Genomic DNA, 22,689 nt, shown 5'->3' on the forward strand with positions numbered 1-22,689 from the left:
ACTTAGGCTTACTGTGTTACACTTGGATGGAGAAGGTCTGACCTTCAGCTCGTTCGGAGGGGGGGTTGTCAGTGAAGAGCCGCCGTATGACTTGATTTCTATGTAACTATGTTATTCTGTCTGAGGAACACTGAAAACATAGAGATAAAAGGCCCATTAAAAAGCTTTAATGGTGGCTTTCCCTTTCACTCTAGACTCCAACAATGGTGTTCTGAAAAAGAAACAGGAAGAAACATCAAACAAGAAACAGTTTCAAGTCCAACTTAATTTTTGCTTTCTAATTAAAAATGTGGATGTGGGTTTTTCTTCTCTCTTGTGTCCCTTCCTCCAGTTTTTAAAATTTCCTAAATACATAAATAATGAAAAAACATAAAATGCATTTAAAAACTCCCCTGTTGGAATTATGTACACAAGTTATTATTCCTTTTAAACTCTGTCCCCCCAAAAAAAGAAAGAAAACGGGATTAAGAAAAGGAAGCTGCAAAGAGTTCAAAGACGAAATATTCTCTTTAATTACAAACATTATTAGTTATGCACATGGCAAGATTTTTATTTCAGACCCAAAAGCGTTCTTACATCAGTCGAAAGATGGAAAATTCATGAGTGAGTACGCTTACCGAAGGCAACATTATGGCGATGGATATTAAACATGATAATTGCTATTTGTCTCTGAGTGCAGTTAAATCATTATGTCCACAGTAGAAATAATGCAACCCCCAGTTTGCCGTTTTACTTTCCTCTTCACATTATTTATCATCAATAGCGTTAGAAAAACAAATGCACTAATGGCCTGCATGATAGCAGGTTGTTGTTCTTTTCTAATATGCCTGTTTTAGTTACAATATGTTCAATTCTGACAAAAAAAAAAGCTATTTTGAAATACATTTTTACCCATAACTTTGCATATACTTGCATTGCAGTAACATGCATTTAACTAAAGGCTCTGGAAGACAATAGCAGCAACATTTTAATCAGTTATCAGTGGCCTCATTAATAACCTCAGCTACGCCAAATCACATTAGCAGATGCATAACGCTTCACTTGACACAAGTCAGTGTTTGATGTGAACTAGTGCAGAGTGCCACCCTATGGATACTTCTGGCACATCAACATCTTGTGATACGTAACGGTTTGTGATGCGAAGAAGACGAGTATAACTTAATAATAATATTACATGCTGACCTCTGTGTATCACAAAGTGTTAGTGCTTTGCTGCTGAAAATAGTTACAGGGGAGGATATTCAACCTTTATTCCTCCTTTCTATTCTTTTTCTTCCAAATCAAGAGGTTCCATATCCAAACAGAGACTTGTGGACTAGATGGGAGAGCAGTTAAAGGGCCCTAACGTAAAACACTGAAAGACTATCAGTCCTACACAGATCTCTAAAGCCCTTTCTACACCCGACTCCACAAAGAGTCAGTCATCGTCCACCACCATCACGTTGCCGTTCAGCTCGTACTCCATAGTGCCCCAGTTGAAGATGTTGCCCGCAGGGACCTTGTGCCCGTAGTGCCAGGCCTGGATCATGCTTCTGGAGAGCACAAAGTCCCACATATTCAGATCGGTTATCTCCCCTACGAAGCTCTGCACGGCCTCCAAACCCCCCAGGTGTTTGTCCGGGTCCTGCCCCAGCAGGACGGTGCCTTTAGGACGGATGGTGTGCCCCGGCTTGTAGACCTGGTAGGTGCTGCGCTTGCCTTCCACCCAGAAAGCGGCGAGGCCCGTGCGAGACTCCCAGGTCAGGCAGAGGCTGGTGCGGAAGGTGGTGAGCGGCGGCAGGTGGAAGGAGGTGCCGTCGCCGCTCATGTAGAAGGAGACGCGTCCGTCCGGCTCGCGCCACACGTTGAGCTCGTCGTAGTCGGCCGTGCGGTAGGCGAAGAGGATGATCTGACGATCCTCAGGAAGCTCAGTGGCCACGCGCATGCAGAGGGTGAAGGCCTTCAGCCCCATCTCCTTCTGCGGGATCAGGGCCACGAAGCTGAAGTCCGTCTCATAAGGGAACACCAGGACTTTGTCGCTCAGACCCACTGGGAGGTCACAAACAGGGACGATAGAGTGAATAAACACTTCAACAACATGTGGTGGTATACATGTGAAGGTGGTAAATGCATACCTTGAGTGGCTGAGGAGGGTGTCACAGAGCATCCAAAGACACTAAGCACAACCACAGCAAACCGCAGAGTGTTGACACTCTTCAAACACACACAAGACATCCATTATCCTCCATGAATATCCCCAAAATAAAGTCCTAACCATCTCTGAACACACACGTCACACCAGAGACCAAATCATGCAAGAAGTCATGAGAGGAAACAGCTTTTCTTACCATGTTTATATTGTTTTGTTGTTCCTGGATGTCGCCTGCTCAGTCCCACTTGCTAGTATCTTGTGCCCAGTCCTCTTCCCTCCTAGCACGGGCCATGACGTCAGCTCCCCAACAAAGCTCTGACAATAGGCCAAGTGTGTGAGGGCTGGTGACACTGTCCTTTTACATGTGACTGATGCAAACACACACACACCCCACCTATGTGTGTGTGTGTGTTTTCATTGTAACTGTGACAGAGATACACTGATTTCTTTAATGGTGATACGTTACAATACACAACTTCATCAGCCAGCATATCGACCTGGCTAAGTTATCAGTCAAGTCTGCTTCCATGTCAACCAGAATCAGCTCAATATACACTCAACAGCCACTTCCCTGGCTCTCTGTCAACATAACATAAGTCAGACTTACTCAAATGATGCTACAAAAGGTTGAAGATTCCCCTCATCTACTGCTTGTCTCCCATCTGGTAAAAAAAACAACAAAAAACAAAACACCAGCTGACACTTCAACACGGACTGCTTGGGATAAGGAATAGGAGTCCCAAACAACATCTGGTGTCACTCAAGCGGTCCCTGGTACCAACCTGCCAATGAGAAGACTAAAAGGATCATTTGTCACCCTTTATGATACAGAATGTATGCTTTTTCCAGAGAATATGTGGCAACTTAAAGAGGTGCTTAACATAGTAAATGTCAGAATTGTAGTAATTGGAAACGTGTGCAACATGGCAGAAAGAAACATGAAAAAAAATACTCAAAACAATTAATGGGACATTTTGTTTGTAATTAACTACACAATACAGAATAAAAAATGGACATCAAGTCAAAAAGCAAATATTTTCTTCCCCAAATTAGCATTTATTGTAGGGCTAATGTGTCTTTTTTTTCACTTTGTGGTAGAGCTGCAAAATTATTCATGATGGAAAGCATTTGATTCCTAGTGATGGGTTTCTAATGAGCAGCATTACATACGTCACCATACTTGGTATCTCTTTAATGATAATTTAGCGTCACAAAAAAACTACAAAGAAAATCAAAGTTTACAGTTTAATGGGGGACAAATGAAAACTGAACCAAGTGTTTATGTTATCAACATATCTACATTTAATACAGTTTCTCAAGCTCTAGGATTTCTCAAAAGAAAAAAAAATAATAATAACCCTATTTTGTCAAGAAATAAAATCTGAGATACACAAGCAAATTATTTACACTGCCTGCACCCCGACATGAACCACCGACAGACCTAATTCACCACAGACACACATTCGTCTTGAAAACCTGTAAACAAATCGCGCTGAAATGAAAAAAAAAAAATGTGTTTCACAGAGAATGCCAGTGAACCAGCACCCAAAGGACTTGGACTGAGGCACGGACAAGAGAAGATGGTCATCGCTCTTCCAGCATTTCTAACATGAAGGATGTTGGATCCGGTGATGCTCGTGAACCTCAAGTCCCTTTCAAGGAGACACAACTTGCTCTCGCACTAATGATTGGTTTACGTCAGACATTACAACCATTTTCTTTTAGAACTGTGACGCCACGAGGAAAGGGTGCGTAAAATCAACAGCAAAAGGAGAGGACGACAACAACAGCCATTTTCTTGCCTTTACAAAGGTAAGGAAAAAATTCACCTCATGCTTGATGAGAGCGTCTGCTGTCATTCCAGGCCAACAGCACGAGCTAAACATGATGTCCGAGCACTCTTTTTTTTTCTCCTCTAAATGAAACAGATTCTTCAAAGTGGGTTTTGAGCATCAACCCAAACAACTGATGTCATCTATCAATATTCAAGCATTTTTCTATTAATATCCAGCAATGTGAAAACCTTTTTCTTTTTCTTTTTTTTTGTATGCAGCGGCCATTTCCATTCATTTTCTGCATCCAGTTGAAGGCCGCTTTTCATGAAAACCTTGCACTGACCTGATAAAAAACATCTTTGAATTACTGTAGGTCACACCTAAACCTAAAGATTATTATGCATACATTCAACTTATTTAACTTGTCTGTAATGGGGGGGTGATTGATATGCAAAGAAAAAAACTAAATACAACAACAACAAAAAAACAAATTTACAGTATGATGGCATGGGTGGGTATGTTTGGAGCGCCACCTGGAGGCGGAGAAGGGACTTGGTTTCCTTCAACCATTTTTCAATTATCATCATGTAAAACTTGGATACAAACTAGTCACCGTTGTTGAGAACAGTTTTTGGGGCATTTTAGGAACCACTTCAGCTAATATACATTAAGAAGTGGGCAAACGCTCCAATGTGTAAGGAAAAAATAACAGAAATACTGGAGTAAATGCCAAAAAGGAAGCCAATCTATTAATGTATTCAACCACCATTGTACGTTTTTTATATTGGCGGTTTGTGTGAAACACTGGAGTGCAATGCTGATGCTTTCCAAGGATTGTGGCACTCAGAGAAAGAGAGGCAGAGTAGGGAGGGAGCAAGAGAGACCTGAGAACGTGGTCCCTTATTGTGAGTAAAGAAGGGAGTTAGGCTTAGACTCGATACAGCATGACAGAATGGAAGAGGGAGAGGAAGAGGAATAGGAAGAGCAGAATGAAGGGTGTTTTAAAGGGAGAAACAGGCCATGAACACTGAGCCTTGGAAGGGAGGAGCAGGGAGTTTTACAGCAAAGATAAAATGTGGGGAGGGAAAGGCAGACCGAGATACATGGCTCCCATTTGGTAGTCCGTAGTGTGGCATTCCTGCTCGTATAAAGTACACATCTAGGCAAAGGGTGATCGGTTCTCTACAGTCTTGTGTTGTCCAGGCTTTGTGTTGAGTATTGGGCTATGATGGAGAGATGGGAGGTGTGGGAGGGTCCTTTCAGTAGTCCTCCACCCAGCCGTTCTCCTGGATAAAGGCATCGATCACTTCCTTCATGGCCAGGTTCGGGATCAGCTGGTCTTGGGTCAGGGGACTCCTGGTGACTGGGTCAAAATGACCCACCCGCTGCACAGAGAGCAGATCAATGATCGTTTTAGCCTCTGTGGTTGAATTTTATACAGAATATATGGAAATAAGACTATTTTATTTGGGTACAACCACAGCTACAATAACAAAGTTTGTTATTGTTTTTTTTTCAGAACATCTATTTTATGGCAATGAATGAATAAAGATAATTCAACTAAAGTAACAATAATGTTTATATTACAAAATCTATATGTTATTTGGGTACAAATTATAACAATCACACATTATATTGACTAAAATACATACACTGCAAAAATAGTTTGAACTGCCTATTGGAACATTTAGGGGAGATGGGAGAATTCAGACCACATCATTTAGATTCAGTGGAGCTCAAAATAAAATATGTTGGGGCTTTAAATATATATAAATTCAGTGGTATTTCAGTTTGAAAATTCAAAAGGTATTCCGAAGTGATGAATTTCCAAACTTATGTCATGGATATTACTCCATTTCCTCATCATCCCAAGTATACCTCATTTAGTTGTGCAAAAGTCATGAATTTTGGTTCATGTTAAAACCAATTGCTAAATTAGTTGTCATAAAAAAAAATAATAAAAAAATATATAGAATTATCGCCTTGTGGATGTTTGCCTCCACCACAGTCAAGTTGCATTTTACATGACTTTTGACCACCAAACGCTAATCAGTTCAATCCGTGAGCCCAAGTGGTTGTTGGTGTCAGTTCTAATGAAATTCCATTCAGGTGTTCTTGAGAAATCGCCTTCACAAGAATGGGACAGACGTAAGGTCACGGTGACCTTGACCTTTAACCACCAAAATCTATTCAAAATGTATCCTAGAGCCTAATTGCACATATATATGTGAAATGTTAAGACCTTTCCCTCACACAGCACACAGCTAACGATGGCGTTACCTGTAGGTGCTCTTCAATATCCTTGCGATCGTAGGTGATCCCACTGGGTGTGATGCAGGGCTCCCTCATCAGCTCGAAACTGATCTTCCCACACAGGTAATCTGGGATCTCCCGCTTCTGAACGTACGACAAAAACGCAACAAGAGTCACAATCACGTAATGCTGAGCAAATCGCTTGGGTCTCATCTTTTCCAGGCCTGACAGGGTTCATTGCTTGGCAACACAAACCACATTAATGTCAACCACACCAAGTTTAGATTAAATGTATAGCATCTAATTGTTGAAATAAAAAAGTACAACATAAAAAAATTTTTTTCAGGATTTCCCAGTCCTACAGGGAACCCCCCACGGCTTTCACACCTTCCAACCAATACAACACAAACACCCTATTGGCAGTCATGTGGTGTCATTTCAACTGATAACTAAGAGAACGACCTCAGTTCAGTCAACAACTATCTATAGCAAGGACACTGCAAGCCCTGGCAAACAAACAGTGATGGTTACCATAGAAACTGCTTGGGCTGAAGAAAAAAACAGTCTATAGTATAGCTGCTTTTTCACAGCACAATTGCAAGCACTAATGGTGGCAGATAACTCAAATATAGAACACAGGAACAATGCAGAAAGTATTTCAACAAAAAAATATATACATAAAACAATCTGAAGCTCATAACTGCACACAAATCTGAAAGTGTGCTATTGTCCATTTCTCTTGTTGCCATGTCAACGACAAAAAAGGTGGTGTGAAGTAGGTGTGTACTGTTAGCAAAGATGCATTTGTGTGGGTGAATGTAATGACATAATGGATGATGGTGACCTATCCAGGATTGTTCACTACTTATTATGCCGTGCATGCTTGGGATAAACTCCAATTATAGTAATAAGTAAGTATATGGAATGACTGAATTCATACAATTATTAACTATTACATGCTCACTTTATAATAATAACAACAATTTCATTTTCATACTCACTTTTCTTTTTTCATCCACTTGAGAGAAGAGCTCATCCATGTCCATTAGATACTTGTCCTAAGTAGGTCACATTTGCATGTTACCAGAGATATTCATGAATATAAAATATATATTACTGAGGAAGTGCAAGACATATCTACAACTTGCATTTTTTGATGCAATCTTGGCAGCATCGCCTCCATTTTGATTGTCGTCCTGTTTCTCTTTGTATTCTTCAAGTTCTCTGCATAAAAACAAAGTTATTATAAGTGACTAAATAATAATGATACCCTCACAACAGGCTCATTCCATTGATTAGATCATTACCACACACACAAAAAAGCATAATGGCTGGATATTTGACTGCTCACCTTTCCTTCTCAGCCAGTATGAGTTTAGTCAGATAGGCATGTAACTCGTTCTCCTGGTTGATGCGCTTCTCCTCAATGCTATTCCAACGTTTCTTCTTTGCAATGCGCAGGGCGCTGGGGATGTCATCTCCAAAATTCAGTCTCTGTTCTTTTGCCAGGTTAAAAGCTGTAGAAAACATTGGGACAGCAACACTGGATCACTGTTAAAGTGTTTCTGACAGTTTTCTTTCCTTCTGACAGTTTTCTTTCCTTCTGACATCTCCTGTTCCATAGATTACATATTCATGTTAAGTATATATATATAAATATATATACATATATATCAACTATCCATACCTTTCACTGTAGAATTATTACTATTCCAAAGACAGATACATTGACAAAGCATACTGAGAAATCCCTGCAAACATATGCTGTGACATGAAGTGCCTCAGAGCAGAAGAGTTGATATAAGAGCCAGTATACCAATTTAAAGAAATGCATCACCTTAAATACAAATGAGGAAATACAAATGCGGAAACACATGAGTAACGTTATGCAATATTTGAGCAAGTTGCTTCTACACACTATCGCAAAACCGTGCAAAATGTCACCATCTTATCGTAGTTTGCTCTGACCTTTCTGTAGGTTGCCGATGGCCTCATCATAGTTCTCCAGCTCCAGGTGACACTGGCCCAAGAAGAAGTGGGCCTTTACCGACTGGCTGTCCAGCTCCAGTGCATGCTTGCAATCGGCCAGAGCCTTGTCATGCTGCTGCAGCTTCACATGGCAGAGAGCCCTATTAGTGTAGTACACTGCCACCGATGGATTACGGTTCTGGAAGACAGGACATACCAGACAATACACACACACACACACACACACACACACACACACACACACACACACACACACACACACACAGTAACATCACGCAGCTGTAGACTAGATTATAAAGAGACTCATAGAGGAAAATGCATCAATTTTATTTTTTCTAACAAGGACCATACTACGTTTAAATGAGACTCCATTCTGTCATTCATTATATTTCATTCACACTGACGGCTACTCACAATAGCTTTGCTGTAGCATGTAGCAGCCTCCTGGTACTTGCGGCAGAGGAACAGCCGGTTCCCTTGCTCCTTCAGCTCCTGCGCGGTGGAACTCTTCTCCGGGCTACCGGCCATCTTCTCCACCGGCTCCGCGGGGCCCGCCTCGCCCTGCTTCCCTATCCTGTTCCCCGTCTCTTCGGCTGGCTAACTGACAGGTCCAAGAATGCCCTGTCCCTCCTGGATATCACACACTAGACCAGAGACACACGGTGCATGCAAAGTTAAGTCAACATTCACTGCAATGCACCTGCAATGCGCGTCTTGGTCGAATTAGGGGCTGCAATCCTTGATGCCACCAAAAACGCGTTCGTTGAAATCGCTGACTGTGCACACAAAAATACAGCAAGGTGGCAAGACTGCCGGTGAATTAACTATTCATGTGAAGAACAGTCAGTAGTGACTTAAATGAGCAGCATAGCTAGCTAAACATTGTACTCACGGTCCCCTACCGTTAGAGCCAGGCTATTTAACCAACGTTATACCGCTATATATAATGGAGTTACAGATTATGAATAAATATCGTAAAAAAGCACCATTCACATTAGTCTCAGTAACATTTGAGATACAGTTGTTGCAGCAGAAAGCATAGTGACAGAGTGACAATGTCGTTAAATGGACTGTTAACAGCAAACAAGAGATCGGTGCTTAGCTAGATGTTAGCTAAACTAGCATAGTAAGCTATGTTGTCGATACGGGCGTTTAACTAAGAAGAAAATAGCTCTACCCACTCGGCTTTCTTACCTGTAGTGTTAGATAAAAACCCACTTTATGTATTATGGGTTTTAAAAAAGTAATCTCAGCATTTTTATCCCTCATTTACCTCAACACCGCTAAGCAACCTCAGAAAACAGCTAATGCTAGGTTAGCTTGTTTGCTACACAGCCTATTGCCTTTTATTTATGCTACTTCCATGCAAGTTAGGGTCTGTTTCTGAGGTCCGCTGAGTTCCAGACCTTACCTTTTAGAAGGAATCTTACATCCAGGTGAAACCGTTTTTATTTGATTTGATATCTTAACCGATATGTTTTTCCCCATACGAGCTGTCATGACAGGTTGTTGTTATGTTGACGTCAAACGGTTACGCGACGTCGACGGAAGCCGATAGGAGTTTTTTTTTCACCAATGGCAAGTCGCCGCCTGTAACCTAGATTCATATTTTTCTTTCCTTAACTAAAATTCCATTTAATGAAAATGTCATTGATTGTGTATTACGTTTATAACGGGATGTCTTTTTTATAGTTGGATTTATTGTAATGATGATGATGCCCTCATCTTTACTGCGCTAACGGGAATCGACCACCGCAATACAAAGCAATAGCCAGCAGATGGCGGTATGTAATCAATTTTTCTTTTTAAGCGTACCTCAAAATTTACACATTTGCAAAGTGTTCCCTGAGAAGCTTCTTGTGAGTACGATGGATTTAAAATAATAATAATATATTTTTAAAAAAAGATCGAAATCGGGAATTATATATCATTACACCTGGGACTCATTGAAATGGTTTAAAAAAAAAAAAAGATTTAGGGTCGGGGGTGCTATATACTTCATTCATGACAATGGTCGATTCATTTGAAGGCATGCTCAGAAAATGTCAAGATTATGATCAAGAATTTAGTTTATATTATCAGGGCCATCCCACCCACAGAGAGATTCAACCACACACAGAGAAAGATCCATAGATGACCTTTATAGGCCTAACTAAAGAAAAGAATACTCAAGTTTAGTCATGGAGGAATTAGCGAGGCTGTGACTGTGGACGGGGTGACTTTCATCCCAGCCTGATGGGCCTCTGGGAAGGCTGCGCACAGAGATCAGCGTGTGAAGATTAGAGCACATCCCCTGAGCAAACATACTGATAAATGTGTGAAGGGGGCCGTTGAGCCGCAGACCCACCAGCACTATGTGTCCCCAGCTGTGTTTACCTATCTCCGCCAGTCTGGTCCCCTGATCCCCCAGAACAACCACCTACCTAGACACACTGATATTCAGAAATGTGAAACTGAAATCAGTGACATAAGATGTCCAAGAAAGTAATTAAATGGCATACAATCAGTTTTCTCCTATCTTTATAAAAAGTTTATAAATTATAGAAAAAATTCTCCTCCAAAATATAATGTGAACAAACACTATAGAGGAAGCTGAGAGTGTTTGGAGTGATAGTTTGCAATGGATTCTAAACAGAATAGAAAGTCCACAATATGATGGTTCCCATGAATGGAGCTTGAAGTACTCAGTGCTTATATTGAACCGCCTCACCCTCACTCACCAGCTCTCTGCCCACTGTTCAAAATCCCAACCGTCTTCCTCTGCCATCTCCCCATCCAACCCAACTGCTGCCCGCCGCACCAGCTGGCTGCGCTTCCAGTCACCTTGGCAACAAGACCAGGAAGTTGCCCGGCTCCTCTGGCACAGCTGAAAAGCAGCCACTTCCTGATTGATTTTGGTCTTTCTTTCCGTCTGTGTAGTCGTTTTCCCATTTGGCAGTGGTCGTTGCATTTCAGCGCCAAAGCATCTGAAAGGAGAGAAAGGGTGAACACACTCTCCTTAGCGTTAAGAGAAACCTCAGGTTCAAATGGGTAAAACAAAAGCAGTATTTATCCACAATGGCGGCTCTTTGTTTGGTGGGTTTGCTCATTTTGGAAAGGGGAAAGGCTCATAGACTTAATGCAGTTTGTTCAAGTGGGTCTGAATGCAACATGTGCACAAAGGTAAAAGAATAGTTCCACTATCTTAACGGAAAGATGATGGAAATACAGGAAAGTATTCCTCCAATTCACATGTGAACGGATTAAACAGCGTATTTTATGTAATGAATGCATTTGATTATTGGAGGGTCAGACGTGCTTATATCATCAGTAAATAAATTAATTGTCAAATTAAGGGATTTCTTTCACCTTTGCTGAATATCCAATGTGAATTACCCCACATATATGCATTTTCCAATGTTCACAATTAACATAACATGTTTTTAAGTGTTATTCTTCAGAAAAAGTTTACTTAAATCAAATAAAATGACTGACTAAACTACTCCAACAAGCAAACAGAACTACTACTACTACTACAGTAACACAGATGAATGTAATCTGTGACTGGTAATCAGATTGGTAATCATTTATAATTATTTATAGATGGTAATCCTTTATAGTGACGGTGTGGATGTGTGCATGCTTTAACTGTGAACTACTGGTTGCTGAAGCTGACTCCTTGGGTGAAGAGTTAAATGAGGGATATCCTGATGCTCAGCCAAAGGCAAGTAAGAGAAAGACCAGAGATACCAAAGGGTCAAAGGTCACCCACACACCTCTGCAGCTTTGATTAAGCTTCCTGCCAAAGGGAGGGGGTTGGAATAACTCATCTTATTCAGACTTTACACACACATACACACAAACAGGGAGCCAACAAAATGGGGGTTGTTAAGAAGAACAGCATTTCTGGCGCAAACTCAAATTTTAAAATAGAACACAAACCAAAACCTGTGCAAAGGAGGAAAAGCATCTGAAGAGGTTTTGTGATCAGCCACAACTAATATCGCACATGTGCATTATGTAAGCAGCTTTATGTATTCAGTCGATAGATTTTTTCTCAGACTGGATGCAAATAACACAATATACTCCGTGTATTGCTCGGCATCTCCGAGGGTTTAAGTAAACTAAAATCAAAGAGTTTGTTTATGAAACTTGCAGTGTTAGTCCAAAAATCTTTTACACCCTGGGGGGTTAACAGCACACTGGCTGAGACCCCCCCCCCCTCCTTTCAAAACACACACACCATGGATTGATGTGTGACGGCTGGGGGTGGAGGAGGCGGCTGCTGTGTAGCTTGTCTAAGTAGCGGGGGAGAAGTTTTACAAAAGAGTTTTTGGAGGGAAAGAAAATCAAAACTCCTGAGCATCAGGGATGCAGAGAGGAATTCCCCTCCTCCACCCTCCCCTCCTCCACCGCTGCATTTATAAGTTAACCATTTATAGAACTGACGACCACCTCTCGATGGAAGCCATATTTGTTCACTGATGGTTATTAATTGTGGGCTGCAAAATACAAGATTGTGTTTTTCCTTAAATAATACTAAGCTTTGTTTTAGTTGTATCTCATTACATTATCATTTCAAAAGCAATTGTTCTGTTGAGCTCATGCAATTCACTAGTGATGACTAATCAGTGTGTTTTTGGCTTAGAAAAGCAACAGGGATCTTCACAGGGGTGATCACAACCAACCTGGAGCACCAACTAGTAAAGTTACTTTCCCCAGTGTCCCACCCCCCTGTCCTCATTGCTACTCCCCCCGTAACTCCTTGAATGTCCCCTTAGGTCATGCTCTCCGGGGTCACCAACCTCCACCCCGCCCCAACCCCCAACCCCCACCCAACACAATCCAAAAGAGCTAAAGCAGACATAATGAGCTATGGGCTAATTGTGTGTGTGTGTGTGTGTGTGTGTGTGTGTGTGTGTGTGTGTGTGTGTGTGTGTGTGTGTGTGTGTGTGTGTTGACCAGACAGAGGTTTGTTTTGGGGGTGGGGTGTGTGTGTGTGTGTGTGTGTGTGTGTGTGTGTGTGTGTGTTGATTTAATTGTGCACAGTCCTTCAGGGCGGATCAGGAAAAGGCGAGTATTATATTTGATTGACAGGCCTTTGCAGAAGATTTTTAGTGCAGTCAGACATGAGAGGACACATGAATAGTGACACTAGTGAAACCACTGCTCTCCATATAGTTATTTTCATATTGCATACGGACATATATGGATACACACAAACATGTGTCACTATTAATTTGTTTGTTATTAAGGATATTTTTAAAATCCAAATCATGTTTATTGTCAAAAAGTTAAGGCAGTTATTCAACACTAAGAATAACCAATACAATAGCCCCTTTAAGCCCCTTTTACACTGCCTGTTCTCCACAACGTTGTTAGTGTAAAAGGTGAAAACGTGTTAATCTCAGAACGTTGAGCTGAAGAAAATAGAAAGCCGGTTGCTGCTCGCATGAGGATGCTATCGTTTGCATCAACAGCAACTTCTCTTGCGCTTGAAGAGTCGTGTTAATGTGCACGATCGAGCAAACTCAACTCTCAGTTTACCTTCCATTGTTGTTTTGGTGTGCTCGAGTTATTTCGTTTTTCTGATGCTTATTTAATTCATCACACTAAAGCAAACCATGGTCCAGTCTAAACTATACGGAGAGGTCTTCTTTCCATGATTATGACAAACTCTAAAAACACCTACTGAAATCGCTGGATTTGTATCCACATAGATTTTTTGCATGAGAGGCTCTTTTTTCTGTTACTCTTTTTACTGGTTGAAATGACGACTACAATACTGAGAACCGGATGTTTAAATGCAACAAGCAATTAGCAGACTTGTTTGCTCTGACAGCTTTATTTTTCCAGCTTCAATAAAACTGTGTTGAATCAAATGATAAACACAAACACGAGAACAAAATGCAAGGGGAGAGTAAACTGCCCAGTACTAAGACAAGAGAAATAAGCTCAGAGACGTAGACACATTTTTGGGCTCTGACATCATGCACACCAGAATCCTTCTGCAGAGGATTGAGAAGATGTCACTCGATGAATGTAGTATGCATTACCCTTGGCGACCACAACACCAACAACACAGTGATGTTTTTAAACGTCTACGTGCTGAGGACACACATGTTTAGCTGCTATGCTGGTTTGGACTAATATTAATACTGGCATACTTGAATGATCAACACAGAGGAATAGCCCGAGATGTTAAAATTAGATTTGAATGACGTGTTTAGTTTGGATGATTCATCTTATTATTCTCCTTGTCTGGCCTATGATTCCGTATGAAAAGTATGTTTTCTTCTTTTCCAACTTTTAGTACAAATCCTTTTTCTATCATCTCCTCATTAGACGAAGGCTGTGTAGACATTAGTAGACACCAAGGCTTGCGTCTTTCTAAAGTTTTGTCCATCTCCATCACCTGAATAGAACAAAACTCGTCTCTTTACAATCCGGCTGTTTGTTGTCATGTAAAGTTGCTAAAAGCGGCTCGTCTTGATCCGAGAAGTGTGTAGTCGGCAGATCCCAAATTAGACGGTAATCAGATCAGTGTGAGGAGTTTGACAAATGACCAATGACAAGCACTGGACCCTGGAGGATGGGAGGCTTTTCCAGGGGTCAAGGCTGGGGGGTCAGAGGTTGGCTTTTCAAAACCGCTCAATCGAAGGGCCATTAAATCCCATCTTTGTGTGATTTCTCAGCGCGGAGGTTCCATCAGATCCCCCCCCCAATCTATGCACCATACGCCCAGTAAAAGTTAAACGTCCTGCGGTGAAGGAATGACCAGGCCGGTGCCATTCCTTCATCATTGGATCATATGCTGTGGAACAGTCTGCGTCTCAGAGAAATAGAGTAAAATTAGTCATTTCAGGAAAGAAACCAAGGAAAGAAAACAATTTTTTAAATGATAGGTCATGCATTCTGTTGTGGAAACAACATCAGCATTGAGTTCTTAGCCTTGTGTGTTTGTCTGTACACATTCCCCTTTAAGCTATTTCTAATCTTAACACCTTTCCAACTATTCGCTCATAATTTCGTGAAAGTGCCCCCAATGGAGCTCTTCATCACTGATATGAATGAGAGAGGCTTTGTGAAAACCTTTTTTTTTTTTTTTTTTGAACGCCACGATGTGTGTTATCTCATGTGTAAAGTATGTCGTCTCTGGGGCGTCCTGTCTCTAGCTTTGTTTTCCTACGCCTGCCGTCCAAATTTCCATCACAAACATTTCACCCCGAGTGACCCTTTGCTTTCTGTCTGTGGAGAGGCCCTGATTCGCCGGCATACATGTGCAGATCGGGGCCCAAAATCCTCAAATCGGGGCCGTGTATGAATGCACGTTTTTTCATGTGTCTGCGCGCTTGCATACGGACGAAAAGTATGTGTGTGCAGGCAGTCATGCATATGTGTGCATGCATGAATGTGTCGGGCAATTGAGGACTAGCCTCCATGCTCTAGTTAATCAGCAAGTTTTCCATTTCCTCTCTGCTTTCTCGCTCGTCTGCACTTCTCCGCAGGATGACACAGTCCACTGCAGAAAGAAACCGCCTCTATTGACGAGTCACTCAGTAAGAGGATAGACTCCCTCATTTCTATCAGCTTCCTCCGTTCATCAGTCGTGGGTCAGATGAAGAAAATAAAGCTAAATTACCAGATGGAGCTGTGCAATAAATATTTATTGCCTCTGGTATGCTTTGCAGAGTTTTTAATATCCTCAAAACAGAAAAAAAACAAGAGCTAATGGCTGATTCAACCAAAGTCTTCTTTAAATGTGATTCAAACCTGAATATTGCTAAAGAATCCTGTGGGATTAAAAACATACGTTAACATTGCTTCATTTACATAAAACCTGCAGAAAACTATGTTAAAGTCAAGAAAACTGCCACAGCATTCATCCCACCTGTTGTATACATTCAAATACACCTGTTATCATGAGAACGTCCAGCCTTGCACACCAGCACACCCCAAGGGACAGGTGATATGATACCCCTGAAGTAAGAGGTGTGTGTGTGTGTGTGTGTGTGTGTGTGTCAGAGAGGTTGGGGGTTGGGGGTCCACTCAATGATGGAGCTGGGGAAGGACCAAATTTTGGCGGTCCCCTCGAGGGTTTTCTCCCCAACAATGGCTACCTCATTTGCAGCAGATGTATAGGTTTTTAAAAGACACGTTCCATTGATGAGCTAGAGGACGCTGAAGTGCAGGTGCAGAGGGAGCAAAGGGGAAGCTCATGTGTGTGATGGAATTAAAAAAAAAAATGTATCAAAAGGGGATGAGCTGCAGGTCACCAGGGAGTCTGAATGGAGTCGAGGAAAGATGGTGATAAAAGACACAATTATGGCCTAAATCCTGTCATTTTACCCTCTTTGCAAAATTGACACACCAAAATGATTGCAAGTAGTTTTAAATGGTATTTGGAAAAGTAAAAAAAAAAGAAATGTTTCGGCCTCAGATGATGATTTTCACTGGTTTCTGAAGGTAAAGCTCCGCTCCATCTTTGGTTACAAACTTCACAGCAATCTAGCTTTGAAACCATAACACATTATTAACTTTATTACCTGAAACTTAATACGTCGAGGCGACGTCGGGCCTAATTCTGACCACGGGGCCAGATTTTCAAACCTCCACAGTAACAGCTGAGATTGAGCACTTGTTAATCTCTGCATTACTTCTACGATATGATGTGAAATGTGATAGGTAGAAATGTAATCTTATCAGTCTCATTATTCTGGGATGGAGCGTGGGGGGTGGAGGGTTTGAGAATGAACAGGGAGTTGATTGTGCGTGGGGAGATAGCCGAGGGGGTCATAGTATTGGCATGTGTCTATTGTCTGCGACGGCCATTGTATAAAGGGGTTTAAAGTTTAAAGTCTGTATGCGTATCTGTGTGCGCTTGTGTGTAGTCAGGCTAATTATATTCTGCACAGCCAAGGATGACCTGGCCTGGCCAAACTTAATTCACAGAGGAGGATGCAGTGCAGAGGAGGAGGAGGAGGAGGAGGAGGTGATCGAGTGCAGTCAGGCATCAAAAGAGAGAAAAAACCTGACCATCCATTCTTTTTGTGTTTTTGTTTGTATCATTTTACATTTGTGAGTTCCTGATGTGTTTCTTCTTAAAATGTGATGTGTGTTTAGTGAAACAAGCCAGAGTTAATAATATCGTATTAATAAATTAGCTTAGCTTAGCATAAAGACTCCTAGGGTAACCGGCTGCCAGTAGAAGCTTTATATAGGGTTGCCATTAAAGTTGGAATAATTTGCAAATGTCTTGTCTTTTATAGCGCCAAACAAATGTTGTGCATGAGTTCATTTCACCTGGGTAATTGGGACACATGATGTAATCATTGCACCGGTTTAAAAGTGAATACTGATGCATTTAAATAGGAATAAACAGAGGATTGTCTCTGAAAACAAAATATTTCAACTTCATGGGCAACAATACTATTAAAATTTGAGAGTGGTACATAGCTAACTATGCAAATAAATAAATAAATATTCTCATGTCAAATTGTAACCAATTTCCCAAACTATTGCTTAAATTTCTTAACATTTTCTTAAATGTTTTATTTTAAGGTGATTTCTTTTAGGCTGTTAAAATAAAAGCTCCATCCCTGTTTTATTTAAAGGATGTTTTCACCAATAAGAAGATGAAAAGTCAGAAATGCAAGTAGGGATGACCGCATACTCCTTAAAACAGATGAAACACATATTCATCTCAGTTGCCACCCATATTCCCATCTGACAGGAAACCACCCTGTTTTCTGTGTGACTGATGTCGACAACTGCAACGGCACAGATGTTGACTTCTAAAGTCACACAAAAAAAGTTCAACATTCATTTGAATTCAAAAGCAATACGCTCCACAGCATCAAGTGTGAACATATCCATTGCAATATGTCTTGAGCCACCAAAATGATGCCTCTGCCTTGACCGCCAAAATATATCCCCTTTGTGTTTTCTCCCATTGTATCCAAATAAGGGTATTCAAATGTGGATATGGTCAAAGGGGACAACATCTGTCTTTCCTGTGGACATATGTAAAACACCGTACCTATTGTCAATTTTGGAGGGATCCTGCTCAAGTTTCCCTCCAAATTGATTCAGCCAATTAGAAGTAGTGTGGGGGGTGGGGGCACAACAAACAACACAGACAGCGGTGAACCTCTGTCTGACCCCCAGCTGGGCTCCAACAACACTGCCCATCAAAGTCACCAGGCCCGAGGCATCACTATAGCACCACTGGGGCGCTGATAACAATACTCTCATCTGGATTTCAAACCGGGAGATGCTCTGTTAATTGCAGCTAATGAGAGTCATAAATGTAAAGAGAAAGGCGCTGGCGACGCCCTCCTCTAAAGGCTGACGACTAAAGTGGGTTTTTCCCTCCAAAAACAAGGCAGGCCAAACCCTTCACAGGCCCCGATTTTGCAAATAAATGCCAGGCCAATCATGACAAGCTCACCCACACACATGCCATGCTCTGATGAGGGATTGGAGCATCCATAAAGGGACCAGGACACATGCTTGCTTCAATCTGGCTACAATCAGAAAGCTGCGGTGGCGAGCGCAGATGCTTTGTAGTCTAAATTTATCCTCGAACCTCACGTACCGCAGGAAACTTCCTGTGCATTCTCCGGCGACTGCGATGTGTTTTCGTTTGCCTTTTTTCTCATCGCAAGCCTGCAGCTCATAATGAAGCAATGACTGTCAAAAGTAAAAAATCCTCTTGAGTTAGCACTGGAAACATTGTGTGAAGAACCACTTAAAAAGGCTCTGGTCTGTTTACCCTCCAGCTAAACGATTCCCTTGTGTGCTTTGGAACAGTGAGGAATGTGAGAATCAACGCAAAAGACATCAAGAATGGCTGCAATATTGACACTGTCCCTGTGTGAAGTCAGTTCAGTGACCATATCATGATCTGCTTACGCTAAGATAAGGGTCGGTATGCCTATCTGTCGAGATAGAGACTTAGGCATTATTATTATTACTTTATTTGCGCTACAACGGCACATTGAACCTATAAAAAGTGTCAGTGGCAGAGATGTTGCAGTGAAGGATACTGACACCCTGAGCTCTTTGCTGTGTTGATCAGCACTCTGAGCTGCAATGCTAAACAACTACAGGGTTCAATCAGACCAGTGTTTGGCTCCATTTAAAAGTGGCGGGAAAAGAAGGCTACTCACTTATCTTACTTTATTGAATATCTTAAAACGATACGATGTAAAATCATTGAAATAAAAGTCTTACATTCAAAATTACTTACTTAATTACTTGAAATCCTCATGACACAACGATAGCAATGAATAAATGAAATGCTTTGAAAAATAGAAACATCATCTGTGGCATTGATGCATTCAAAGTCATAATGTCTGTGGTTTTTCCAAATGACCTACTCAACCTTTAAGTATTAAACGTATTATATTTATGTATTATATTAATGGGCCATTAATACTGATGTATTACTGCAATTGCAGTTGCTGCAAAGTAACTAACGGCTGTATCAAATGAAATAAAATGTTTAATATTTCCCTGTGCATTGGAGTGGAAGTGTTAACTAACATAAAATGGTAATAGTATAGTTCAAGTACTTCAATACCCACACACAATACTTGAGTAAATACTCTCCCCTCTGCAGAAAAAAAAGTATTAAGTATATAGTTTTTTGTAATGAAGTGTCAAAAAAGCAGGATTAAAAGGAGTAAAGGATTTAAAAAATAGATTTAAAAACTTACGCCAAAAGGAGAAGGATTTGTTGAATTTGGGAACAATAGATGGAGAAGTCCAATAGACACCTGCAGCTTCTTCCCTCCATTTTGCTAATGAAAAGTCCCCAGGGCACCCAGCTGTGACCTCTGACCCCAGACACTATAATTAGGTTATATTTGGAGCTGCTGAATGCAAAAAGTGGATTTCTAATGCGTGGAGCCAAAAAGAAGATCTAAACGCACATCTTCAAAGCACTTTTGACACAAACTCAGATGACAATGATGAATGAGATGAAACAAAGTGCAATGAACTGCAAAAAGGCAGAGAGAGAGAGAGAGAGAGAGAGAGAGAGAGAGAGAGAGAGAGAGAGAGAGAGAGATGTGTGAGAGATTGCTGCAGAAAATGTAAAAACTGAGATTTTATCCCAGCTGCCAAAAACAAAATCTCTTGTGATTTAGTCGTTCTGACTAAATCGCAAAATAATTAATCTGAACATAACTTGTGCAAAGTCATGTGATGGAGAAGATTAAAGCACACAAGAGTTGTGTGAGACAGTGAAGCTAAGTGATCTATTACATGTTTAGAAAAGCATCAGAGACCTTAGTTCTCAGGGTGTCTGCGCGTTTCCAGCTGCCTTTGCTATCAACCCTCTCTGACACTGTTTATCTGGTGTAGGGCCCTCTTGTATTCAGTTTCCCACTGGGTTTTACAACACACACACACACACACACACACACACACACACACACACACACACACACACACACACACACACACACACACACACACACACACACACACACACACACACACACACACACACTGTCAGGCCAAACCGAGATGAGAGGCGCAAAGAGAAATTTACTGTCATACAAACAAACACGACCACAATCAGGATCCTGAGAAAGTGCAATGAGAGAGCAGGTGTCAGTTTTCACATGCGGCTCTCATGGGGGCTCGGAGGGTAAATATCAGCGCAAGTTTTTCCAGGTTCCTTCCAGCACTGGGTCCTCTCGCAGTCTGCGGCCGCCATTCGACTCTGACCGTGGACCGGGAGTCCCTCACCAGCATGGGGAGGTGGGAAAACGCCGACTTCATTGCTCCCACTGACTCATCACAACACTGCAGTGGAGCATGAGGATTGTTAAAATGACCTCTTTAACTCAATATGTGGTTATTTAATCTCACTTCCAGCCAAAACATTGCTGAACAAAACATGCATGATTTTAATTTGACAAAACATGACTGGTTATAGCTTCTAATGCTTTGTAAACCAACTCCCCTAAAAGGAAAAATCATCTTGAAAAGTTTACCAAATGTTGTGTACAGTGACTCCACAACCACTTAAACATGAATCTCCCATGACTGACCTCGAACTAGCCACGCAAAACACAAGACACAGCAGAATTTGGCGGGAAAGAGCATATTTTCTGCCTCCCCTGAAGGAAGGTTGATTGTCAGAGTATCCTGACAAGGTCTTTTTGACCAGCAGATAGACGACTCTGTGCAGGAAAACAAACAGCAGCCATGTCAGATCAGACAGATTAGCACCGAGGTGCCATGGGAAGCTGCAGAAAAAGTCTGGGAACAACTTCTCAACTCGTTGCCGTGTTTTTTTGTTTTGTTTTTTACAGCTTGGACTTTATAGATGACACACTGCCTCTTCACCACACATTTCTGGACTGCTCTTACAGGAATGTTGCACATTTATGGAAGATAGCGTGTTTTTTAAAGGGTCTCTGTGCCTCAGACGGCGAGAACAGACTGCAAGACAAGAGTTATTCCCGTAAAGGGCCGGCGACGCCACACTGTCACTACATCCTCACACACACACACACACACACAAAGAGGTATATGGTACACCGGGCAAATAGACACAGCACTCACAGGTGCATGCAAACTCTCGTATGCGTACAGCGCCGCTGTTTGAAGACGCTCTCATTGGCGATCCGGTGAGAACACAGTGGAGACAGGAGAGCGAGAGTCTGGTTCACTGGTTAAAGTATGAGGACAAGCAGACAGTGTTCCATCAGAGTGAAAGATGGCATTGTTCTGGACGCGGCACGGAAACAACCAGGTCTGATGGTTCTCACACACACACACACACACACACACTCAGACTGGCCTTCAGATAGACACCTTTTTGACCTGTGTCTGTTTCCAGTCTTTATTCTTTGTGCTTTTAATCTAATTTTCGTGACAAAAACTGGGATGTAAAAACGACAACGTTTGAGCTGCAAGGTCCCGATGAGGGCATTATACACACACACGCCACATGAAAGCATTGACTATGATCTCGGCTGGATAAGACTGTAGTTCAGGTCGCACCAGGGTCACCAAGCGTGTGTGTGCTATTGTTTTAATGGACACACGTATGAATGCGAGCTCACTGATGTGTTTGACAAAGTGTGTAAATGTGAACACACTGCACACACGTCAGAAATGCTATGACACATCCGAGGAGTCCATAACTAAGTTGAGGCACTAATGCATTCATTTTTCTTTGAGCGGAGCGCCGCCCTGCCGCGTCACACTTTCAACTCCGCTGCTTTGAAAAGCCCCCGCAGAAAACAAAGCTCCGTCCTGCTGCAGACAATAAAGCAGCTGGATTTCTGCACATGTGCCATTGTGTTGGTCTGATGCCTTGTCATAACTCCATCGGAGGGGCCTAGACTTTCATCACGCACACACACACACACACACACACACACATGCAATAACGCACACACGTACACGGAAAGTCACTGGCTTGTGGGAGATGGATGGCGGTGTGAGCACAAAAGAATATTTGATTTGGTTATAAATACCACAAGATGAAAGAGAAGCCCAGCGGGGTAAAGGGCAGAGGGCAAAATCTTCCTCCTCATC

General features: G+C 41.8%; 2 protein-coding genes across 3 annotated transcripts; both read right to left on the reverse strand.

The window, feature by feature from the left end:
- Positions 1-1,403: 1,403 nt before the first annotated feature.
- Positions 1,404-2,427, reverse strand: LOC311032866 (C-reactive protein-like). Its single transcript, XM_084039934.1, has 3 exons — positions 2,328-2,427; positions 2,115-2,193; positions 1,404-2,028 (listed from the first exon to the last, which is right to left on the reverse strand). Exons 1-3 carry the CDS (start codon positions 2,328-2,330, stop codon positions 1,418-1,420), a joined length of 693 nt encoding a protein of 230 aa, XP_083896060.1. The 5' UTR covers positions 2,331-2,427; the 3' UTR covers positions 1,404-1,417.
- An 871-nt stretch (positions 2,428-3,298) lies between these two features.
- Positions 3,299-9,685, reverse strand: stub1 (STIP1 homology and U-Box containing protein 1). 2 transcript variants are annotated; one of them, XM_084040231.1, is made up of 8 exons: positions 9,560-9,685; positions 8,563-8,792; positions 8,128-8,326; positions 7,511-7,676; positions 7,308-7,383; positions 7,161-7,217; positions 6,187-6,303; positions 3,299-5,291 (listed from the first exon to the last, which is right to left on the reverse strand). In XM_084040231.1, exons 2-8 carry the CDS (start codon positions 8,674-8,676, stop codon positions 5,166-5,168), a joined length of 855 nt encoding a protein of 284 aa, XP_083896357.1. In that variant the 5' UTR covers positions 8,677-8,792; positions 9,560-9,685; the 3' UTR covers positions 3,299-5,165. The 2 variants fall into 2 exon arrangements, with proteins under 2 accessions (XP_083896357.1, XP_083896358.1); XM_084040232.1 differs by having other exon boundaries at positions 6,187-6,300; positions 7,157-7,217.
- Positions 9,686-22,689: the final 13,004 nt, after the last annotated feature.

The sequence above is a fragment of the Eutrigla gurnardus genome, assembly GCF_963514095.1.
Source record: "Eutrigla gurnardus genome assembly, chromosome: 22".
NCBI classification, from domain to species: Eukaryota; Metazoa; Chordata; class Actinopteri; order Perciformes; family Triglidae; genus Eutrigla; species Eutrigla gurnardus.